Raw genomic sequence first — 10719 nt, forward strand, 5'->3', positions numbered from 1 at the left:
AATAATAGTATTGATTATAATAAAGTATCTGCTGCTGTCGGCCCCCTCAGCTCTGATGATGTCACTGTGAGGTCACATGATGTCACTGTTGTCTTCTTCTGTCGACTTTTAGTTATTTGAAGTTATGTAACTTTTGGATTCTGTATTGATCCAAACGTCGGTGAGTTCCGTCCATCAGTTTATTGATCCGTCCGTCTCGGCAGCACTCTGTGTGTGTGTGTGTGTGTGTGTGTGTGTGTGTGTGTGTGTGTGTGTGTGTGTGTGTGTGAGATTGGTTTCCATGGTGACGGCCAACCTCCATCGAGTGTTTCTGCAGCACACAGAGACGACGTGGACTCTAGAGACCTCTAGAGACCCAGAGACTTACGGACGATCCTCTGAGCCAGTTTATAGAACTGGTCTCTGTCCTCACGCCACATCTTAGAGGCGTCCACGTTAGCTCCACTCTCATCGTTGGGCTCTGAGAGGAGAGGAGGCAAGGGAGGAGGACACGAGGGAGGGGGCAAGGGAGGAAGCATGAAGGACACAGGAGAGGAGACAAGAGGAAACAACAGTGTCAGTCTTAAACCTCCATCAGGACTGGACCTCCACCTCTGACGGTCTGGACCTCTGTCGGGGTTTTACCTGCCAACATGCTGACGACAGACAGCAGGATCTTCTCCACACTCTGGACCGGACTCCACCTCTCTGCACTGCTCTCATACCCCATCGGGTCGTCTCCTGGAGCATGAAGGATGGAGATGCACACCCGACCGTCTGGGTAGACTACAGGAGGAGGAAGTAGTTAGAATCAGAGCAGGAAGTCCAGAATGTCACACTTCTACAGTCTACAGGCTCTGTTTAGTTCTGGTTCAGTATCAGACCCACACACCTGGAGAGGGTTCAGTCTGAAACACCTTCAAAGAGAAGACCAGACGCTTTTACTTTGAAAGACCAAACGCTTTTTAGATTAAAGTCGAGACGCTTTTACATTGAAAGCCAGGACGCTTTTACTTTGAAAGTTGAGTTTTTTTACATTGAAAGTCGATTTGCTTTAAAGTTAAAAGTTGAGTTGCTTTTACATTTAAATTGGAGACTCTTTTACTTTGAAATTAAAATCGCTTTATTGTCGAAAGTCTAGACGCTTTTACTGTGAAAGTCAAGTTGCTTTTTCATTGAAAGCTCAGATGATTTTTGGTTTTACTTTGAAAGTTGATACTTTTAAGTTGAAAGTCGAGAGGCTTTTACATTGAAAGTCGTGGCTCTTTTTCTCTGGAGCAGGGGTCTTCAACGTTTTTCAGGCCAAGGACCCCCAACACCGATGGAGAGATGGAGCAGGGACCCTGACCTGGTGCCGGGTATAAACACACCTTGTTATTGCACAAGGATTCCTGGGTGAAGTAAATGTCGGGTTTTTTTACAACAGTATCTTCTTCTTTTTAAATAATATTGCAGTGCGTCCTCGTGTCTGGGCTCTTAGTCAGCTGGGGACTGAAGAGGCTCTCGGCCAATCACGGGGAACCTGACAGAGCCAGCATGTAACATGCAGCCTCGTGATTGGCTCAGCAGCGAGAGGGGCGGGGCCTCCTCTTTGAGTGACAGGTCCAGGCTGGTCTCACTGTGAGTGAACCGGCTGGAGAGAGTCTGTGTCTGACTGAAAGAGAACATCTTCTGCCTCCATCTATCCACTCCTACAACATGTTGGATTCATGTTAATGTGTTTTTAGAGACATTTACATTTGTGGGGGAAAAATGAGGGGGAAAAAATATGAAAAATTTTGTTTTGACAGACGAGTGTCTCACATTTAGTTTAAAGGTTCTAATGTTTCCATCCTCAGATAATCTGGTTCTACCTCCATCAAACATCGGTTTCCTGTTTGCTGTCATGGAGGAACAGCTGCACTTTAAATAAAGTTTTATCATATCAAGTTCAGAATGTTTGAGTCTCGCCGCTCTGTTTTCTTCTTCATGTGTTTCATGTTTATGTTTGTTGATGGAGGTTCAGCTCAGGGCCACGGCGGAGTCTGTGATGATGATGATGATGATGATGATGATGATGATGGGTCACGGCGGGGGTCCCGTCCTCTAATCAGTACGGAGCGTGCTCAGACTGTCTCCCTGCTGTGACATCATCAGGCTGCAGTCCACTAATCACAGCGCTAATGACAGCATGCTAACGACATGCTAACAGCAAGCTAACGCAGCAGTGCGGCGTGTCCCGACAGGTCAAATGACGGGTTTGAAGTGGAACACAGAGACCCAGCAGGTTTCTGTTGTCACAGAGACATCACATGACCCCCCCTCCCCCCCGCTTCCCTTTGAGAGGGATGGAACCCGTGACTTACTGTTGGGGTGGAACATGTCGCAGGTGAACCTCATCTTGGGAGGACTGAGAGGATAATCAGACGGAAAGCTGAGGACGGCTGGAAACACGCCGCCTTCAAAACACGTATCCTGAGGACCCCTGAAGAACAGAGAGGAGAACCCGTCAGAACCCTGTGAGGTTCTACGTGTCCTGTACCAAACAGAGCAGAACCTCGTACCCGACTGAGAAGACTCAACCAGAGAACAGGAACCCAGAGAGCAATGATATATATATATACCGTATTTTCCGCACTATAGGGCGCACTGGATTATAAGGCGCTCTGTCAATGAATGGTCTATTTTCCATCTTTTTTCATATATAAGGCGCTCCGGACTATAAGGCGCATTAAGCGAAACAAAACAGTCAGTCAGTCAAACTTCCTCCACTTCCTACCATTGATTCATTAATGTTGAATTCTCTCTCAGCTGCTCTATTCCCATGTTCTCCTGGTGACTGACAGCCTTGAGTTTGAAGTCCGCGTCGTAAGCGTGTCTCTTGACAGGAGCCATGTTGGGTAATGTGATGGTGAACCTTATACACACACACTGTAATGTGATGGTGAAGCACAGTGTGTGTTACTCCTGACGCTCCTGACTACGGTGGCCGTGATGCTGCTGCGGTTTCTTTGTAGTTTACCAAAGTCGTACTATGTAGTGACCACTCACTAGCAGGACAATATTGGTTAGAATTCACAGCGAGCTAGCCTTGTTGACGTTATATTTACTTGTTAGGTTTATTCAACTACATTACCCATGACCGTTAGTGGGTTGATGAGTTAATGATGTGGGACGGGGGAGCGCTTGTTGTGTTGTCAGAGCGAATGCAGAGTGTGAAATAAAGCCGACGTTTATTTACTCCGTCCACAAGAAGCCTTTCTCAGCCCCTTTGTTTCCCACACTCCTACAACTGAAACATGTTGACAGAGCGCCGTGTACCACACAAAATCGCTTCCAGGTCAGTAAGCACAACCAGGATTAATCCATATATAAGAGCTCCGGATTATAAGGCGCACTGTCGTTTTTTGAGAAAATTAAAGGCTTTTAAGTGCGCCTTATAGTGCGGAAAATACGGTATATATATATATATATATATATTCAAATATCATGAGATCATCAGATAGAACCAGGCTCTGAGTCTGGATCTTTAGGAGGTTCTACTTCACAGAGGTTCTAGTAGTCTTTAAGGAATTTTTCTAGTGGTCCTTATGTTCTAGTGTTTAGAGTGGGGGGTTTGGATTTAGAGAGGGGTTCTAGCGTTTAGAGAGGGGGTTCTAGCGTTTAGAGAGGGGTTCTAGCATTTAGAGAGGGGTTCTAGCGTTTAGAGAGGGGGTTCTAGCGTTTAGAGAGGGGGTTCTAGCGTTTAGAGAGAGGGGTTCTAGCATTTAGAGAGGGGTTCTAGTGTTTAGAGAGGGGGTTCTAGCGTTTAGAGAGGGGGTTCTAGCGTTTAGAGAGGGGGTTCTAGCATTTAGAGAGGGGTTCTAGTTTAGAGAGGGGGTTCTAGTGTTTAGAGAGGGGGTTCTAGCGTTTAGAGAGGGGGTTCTAGCATTTAGAGAGGGGTTCTAGCGTTTAGAGAGGGGGTTCTAGCGTTTAGAGAGGGGGTTCTAGCGTTTAGAGAGGGGTTCTAGCATTTAGAGAGGGGTTCTAGTGTTTAGAGAGGGGGTTCTAGCGTTTAGAGAGGGGGTTCTAGCGTTTAGAGAGGGGGTTCTAGCATTTAGAGAGGGGTTCTAGTGTTTAGAGAGGGGTTCTAGCGTTTAGAGAGAGGGGTTCTAGCATTTAGAGAGGGGTTCTAGTGTTTAGAGAGGGGGTTCTAGCATTTAGAGAGGGGGTTCTAGCGTTTAGAGAGGGGGTTCTAGTGTTTAGAGAGGGGTTCTAGTGTTTAGAGACGGGGTTCTAGAGTTTAGAGAGGGGTTCTAGCATTTAGAGAGGGGATTCTAGTGTTTAGAGAGGGGTTCTAGTGTTTAGAGAGGGATTCTAGTGTTTAGAGAGGGGGTTCTAGAGTTTAGAGAGGGGATTCTAGTGTTTAGAGAGGGGTTCTAGTGTTTAGAGAGGGGATTCTAGTGTTTAGAGAGGGGGTTCTAGAGTTTAGAGAGGGGGTTCTAGAGTTTAGAGAGGGGTTCTAGCGTTTAGAGAGGGGATTCTAGTGTTTAGAGAGAGGGTTCTAGAGTTTAGAGAGGGGTTCTAGCGTTTAGAGAGGGGATTCTAGTGTTTAGAGAGGGGGTTCTAGCTGGCCTTTAAGATGATCTATGGTTCTTTTGGAAGGTCCTCGCTATACTCTCAGAAAATGAAGCCGTCCTTTAGGAGCTGTTGGGTTCCTGGTCCCTAGAAGGTTCTATTAGTCGTTCAGGGAGGTCTAGTGGTTCTTCATAATGTTCTAGCAGTCACAGAGGAAGTTCTAGTGGGTGTTTTAAATAGTTTAGGTGGTGGAACATCCATGGAAGATATCACTGCGTTCTCTTTACAGACTTGGAGAACCTATGAGAAGGAACACTGGAGGTGGAACCTCACTGACTCACTTCATCTGGATTTTATCTGAATGTCATCAAAGTAGAAACCCAACGAGTAGAGAACCATCACTGCTGATCATTGATCAGTATCAGATTCTCTGAGGGATCCTATCAATACATGCTGATATCAACAGAACACAGAACTCTGTATGGTATTAACTTAGAACAGATGTTCATGTTTAGGACGTATTTACTAAAAAACATCTGAAACAATCGATTGATATCAGAATTCATTTTCTGATCAACAGTTTGATAAAACTTTATTGATGCTGAGGTTGACGGAGCAGACAATCTGAGTGTTGTCGGAGGTAATTATGGGATGTGGTGACGATGATGTCACACTGTGAAGGAGCTGCTGACTCGGCTGTTCTCACCGAACAAACACTCATGAATACAGATGTTCAGCTGACATTTAACAATGAACGGGTCTGGAGGTAAAGACGTCACATATTCACTCAGTGACTCATCGTGTTGACATGTTGTTCTCTCTGATCACATGTTTGTTTTGTTGTACTCACATGATGAGAGCCTCCCATTCAAAGAAGTTCTCCTCGTTGGCGGGACCTGAACAAACAAACACTCTGTTCACTGTGAGAAGTGTTTTCAGTTCCATTGATTATATTTCATTTGTAAAAGTTACAAAGAACACAAAACACAGAATATGTCAACCTTAAAAAAACACCAGCGGAGGAGAGTCACTAAGTACATAGTGAGCGTCTCTTCCTCCGGTTCCCTCTGGAGGCCCAGAAGAACCAGAACCAGGACTGAGTGGGTCAGACTCAGACCCTGCTGCAGTAAAACGAGAGGTTTTCTAAAGGGACTCTGGTGCTCAGATGCAGTACCACGTTAGTCCACAGGGGGCTCCAGAATCAACACCACTTTGTAACTTTAAGTACAATTTTGCGTTGTTGTACTTTACTGGAGTATTTTCAGATTTCTCCTCCACTGCATCTCAGAGGGAAATACATATTGTACTCTTCACTCCACTTCATGTATTTAATAACCTTAATAACTGATCCAGATTATTAATCTACTTTTACTTTTGGGACTTTGAGTACATCTTGATGCTTATACTTTTGTAGTTGAATTAAGTTTGTAACGAAGTACTAATACACTGTGTTATGAGTACTTTTACTCAAGTACAAGGTTGGAGTATTTCTTCCAGACCCAAATACTTCTATTTGTGTGAAAATATTTGCATTGTGGAACCAATAAGTGTTCTTCACCACAGCGGCTCTGTTTATGAGCCTAACTGATCACTGTATTAATAATAACTGCACTAATAAAGGATTGTCTTATCTTATTATGTTATCAGTAGCTGTCAGAGGGCTGAAACACCAAAGTAACTCCACAGTAAAAGATTATGTTTTTCCTCTTAGATTCCAGTAAAACCTTTAATTAGGATTCTTCAGCTCCGGCTTCTTGATTAAGAGTGTTTTTGTGTTTTTTTAAACTGACTTCCAGACAAAACAGCCTTTAGAAGCCGTTAACTTCTTCAGTGTTTCTCTTAATGCAGAACATACTAAAGGTTTAACACTGTAAAACACTGTGTGTATCAAAGCGTCTCACCTGCAACGATCCCCTCAGGTGGGTTCAGAGTCAGCTCTGCAACACAAACACACAGGTTAGCTTCAGGTTAGCATGCTGCAACACCACGGTGACCTCTGACCTCTGACACTGTAAACCGTGTTTGTGTTGTGACTGAACTTATATCTGCTGTCGCTTATCCGAAGTCTTTCTGGTTTAAAACATGAGAGAAATGAGCCGGGAATCTGTGCTAACATGCTAACAGTCGTTAGCTACAGGGGGCGGATCGGCTGCTAACAATGACTAGCTTACCAACAACATTAGCTCAAGCTAGTTCAGCTTAAAGAGACACTTCTGTGTTAAACAGGACTGTTTATCTCACACATCCACAACTACCTAGTAGCATAGTTAGCCTAGTAGCATAGTTAGCCTAGTAGCATAGCTAGCCTAGTAGCATAGCTGGCCTAGTAGCATAGCTAGCCTAGTAGCATAGTTAGCCTAGTAGCATAGTTAGCTAGCCTAAATGTCACACTCGTGGACGCAGCAGTAGAGGACCTCATCTTTATTAAAGCTTCATTCTGTTCATGTGGAGTTATAATTATTATATTATTATTATCATTATATTATGATATTTATATTATTATTATAATTATATAATTATTGTATTTATATTATTATAATTATAAAATTTATATTATATTATTATAATCATTATTATATATATCGGTATTAACGTGACGTCCTCCTGTTGTGAGGAAACGAAACGAGACTAAAGGTTCCTTCATCAAGAAGAACGAGGACACACTGTAGGGAGCGAGGACACACTGTAGGGAGCGAGGACACACTGAGGACACACTGTAGGGAGCGAGGACACACTGAGGACACACTGTAGGGAGCGAGGACACACTGAGGACACACTGTAGGGAGCGAGGACACACTGAGGACACACTGTAGGGAGCGAGGACACACTGTAGGGAGCGAGGACACACTGAGGACACACTGTAGGGAGCGAGGACACACTGTAGGGAGCGAGGACACACTGTAGGAGGACACACTGTAGGGAGCGAGGACACACTGTAGGGACGGGGACACACGAGGACACACTGTAGGGAGCGAGGACACACTGAAGGGAGCGAGGACACACTGTAGGGAGCGAGGACACACTGTAGGGGAGGACACACTGTAGGGACGAGGACACACTGTAGGGAGCGAGGACACACTGTAGGGAGCGAGGACACACTGAGCGAGGACACACTGTAGGGAGCGAGGACACACTGTAGGGAGCGAGGACACACTGAAGGAGCGAGGACACACTGAAGGAGCGAGGACACACTGAGGACGGGACACACTGTAGGGAGCGAGGACACACTGTAGGGAGCGAGGACACACTGTAGGGAGCGAGGACACACTGTAGGGAGCGAGGACACACTGAAGGAGCGAGGACACACTGTAGGGAGCGAGGACACACTGTAGGGAGCGAGGACACACTGTAGGGAGCGAGGACACACTGTAGGGAGCGGGAGCGAGGACACACTGTAGGGAGCGAGGACACACTGTAGGGAGCGAGGACACACTGAAGGAGCGAGGACACACTGTAGGGAGCGAGGACACACTGAAGGGAGCGAGGACACACTGAGGCTGTTTGGACTGGAACTACAGGACGGGACTGTTAGCCTAGCGGTTAGCCTAGCGGTTAGCTTAGCGGTTAGCCTAGCGGTTAGCCTAGCGGTTAGCTTAGCGGTTAGCCTAGCGGTTAGCTTAGCGGTTAGCCTCTCTCTCACGTCTGTACTCCGCCATCAGTCTCTTCAGCGCGGTGCCGGCCATCGGAGAACCGGGAGAACTGGGAGAACCGGGAGAACCGGGAGGGACGGAGGACCGGAGAACGGACCAGCTCTTCTTCTTCTTCTGCTCCGGTAACAAGCTGTCGCAACAGCAACAGCAACAGCGCATGCGCGTTAGCTGACAGCTAACGCGCATGCGCTGTTGCTGATGTTTGTGTGACAGTGTTAGCCGACAGCGACCCCTGCTGGCGGGCGGCAACTACAGCGGCTGAATAAAGACACACTATAAACTATAAACTATAAACTATAAACTATAAACTATATACTATAAACTATAAACTATAAACTATATACTATACTATAAACTATATACTATAAACTATAAACTATATACTATAAACTATATACTATAAACTATATACTATACTATATACTATATACTATAAACTATATACTATAAACTATATACTATAAACTATAAACTATAAACTATAAACTATATACTATAAACTATATACTATATACTATAAACTATAAACTATATACTATAAACTATATACTATATACTATAAACTATAAACTATATACTATAAACTATATACTATAAACTATATACTATATACTATATACTATAAACTATAAACTATATACTATAAACTATATACTATAAACTATATACTATATAAACTATATACTATATACTATAAACTATAAACTATATACTATAAACTATATACTATATACTATAAACTATAAACTATATACTATAACTATAAATAAACTATAAACTATATACTATAAACTATATACTATATACTATAAACTATAAACTATAACTATATACTATAAACTATAAACTATATACTATAAACTATATACTATATACTATAAACTATATACTATAAACTATATACTATAAACTATATACTATACTATAAACTATATACTATATACTATAAACTATATACTATATACTATAAACTATAAACTATATACTATAAATATATACTATAACTATATACTATAAACTATAAACTATATACTATAAACTATATACTATATACTATAACTATAAACTATAAACTATATACTATAAACTATAAACTATATACTATAAACTATATACTATAAACTATAAACTATATACTATAAACTATAAACTATATACTATAAACTATACTATAAACTATATATATATACTATAAACTATATACTATATACTATATACTATAAACTATAAACTATAAACTATACTATAAACTATATATAAACTATATACTATAAACTATATACTATAAACTATATACTATATACTATAAACTATATACTATAAACTATATACTATAAACTATAAACTATATACTATAAACTATAAACTATAAACTATATACTATATAAACTATAAACTATATACTATATACTATAAACTATATACTATATACTATAAACTATAAACTATAAACTATATACTATAAACTATAAACTATAAACTATAAACTATATACTATAAACTATATACTATATACTATAAATATACTATAAACTATAAACTATATACTATATACTATAAACTATAAACTATATACTATAAACTATATACTATAAACTATATACTATATACTATAAACTATATACTATATACTATAAACTATAAACTATATACTATAAACTATATACTATATACTATATATATACTATAAACTATAAACTATATACTATAAACTATATACTATAAACTATAAACTATATACTATAAACTATAAACTATATACTATAAACTATATACTATATACTATAAACTATATACTATAAACTATATACTATAAACTATAAACTATATACTATAAACTATATACTATAAACTATATACTATAAACTATATACTATAAACTATATACTATAAACTATATACTATAAACTATAAACTATATACTATAAACTATATATACTATATACTATAAACTATATACTATATACTATAAACTATATACTATAAACTATAAACTATATACTATAAACTATATACTATATAAACTATATACTATAAATATATACTATAAACTATATAAACTATATACTATAAACTATAAACTATATACTATAAACTATATAAACTATAAACTATATACTATAAACTATAAACTATAAACTATAAACTATATACTATAAACTATATACTATAAACTATAAACTATATACTATAAACTATAAACTATATATATATACTATATACTATAAACTATATACTATAAACTATATACTATAAACTATAAACTATATAAACTATATACTATATACTATAAACTATATATATAAACTCGGTTCTCCCGGTTCTCCGATGGCCGTCCACCCATAGGGGCACCATCCCCATAGGGGCACCATGGCACCATCAATAGTGGTACCATCCATCAATAGTGGTACCATCCATCCATAGGGGTACCATCCACCCATAGGGGCACCATCCACCCATAGTGGTACCATCCACCCATAGGGGTACCATCCATCCATAGGGGCACCATCCATCCATAGTGGTACCATCCATCCATAGGGGCACCATCCACCCA

The 10719-nt window shown here is 40.2% G+C and overlaps 1 protein-coding gene across 1 annotated transcript in view; it reads right to left on the reverse strand.

Annotated features, from left to right (window-relative positions):
* The window catches only part of LOC129116414 (ubiquitin-conjugating enzyme E2 G2), an 8975-nt gene extending 650 nt beyond the window's left edge, over positions 1–8325 (reverse strand). The window contains exons 1-6 of the mRNA XM_054627316.1: positions 8156–8325; positions 6417–6452; positions 5366–5411; positions 2325–2443; positions 625–765; positions 1–460 (exon numbers count right to left, since the gene is read on the reverse strand). The exon at positions 1–460 is cut by the window's left edge and continues 650 nt beyond it. Of these exons, the coding sequence (XP_054483291.1) occupies positions 348–460; positions 625–765; positions 2325–2443; positions 5366–5411; positions 6417–6452; positions 8156–8324 (624 nt within the window). The 5' untranslated portion in view covers position 8325 and the 3' untranslated portion in view covers positions 1–347. The remainder of the gene's footprint in view (positions 461–624; positions 766–2324; positions 2444–5365; positions 5412–6416; positions 6453–8155) is intronic.
* Positions 8326–10719: the final 2394 nt, after the last annotated feature.

The sequence above is a fragment of the Anoplopoma fimbria genome, unplaced genomic scaffold (assembly GCF_027596085.1).
Source record: "Anoplopoma fimbria isolate UVic2021 breed Golden Eagle Sablefish unplaced genomic scaffold, Afim_UVic_2022 Un_contig_8556_pilon_pilon, whole genome shotgun sequence".
Classification (NCBI taxonomy): domain Eukaryota; kingdom Metazoa; phylum Chordata; class Actinopteri; order Perciformes; family Anoplopomatidae; genus Anoplopoma; species Anoplopoma fimbria.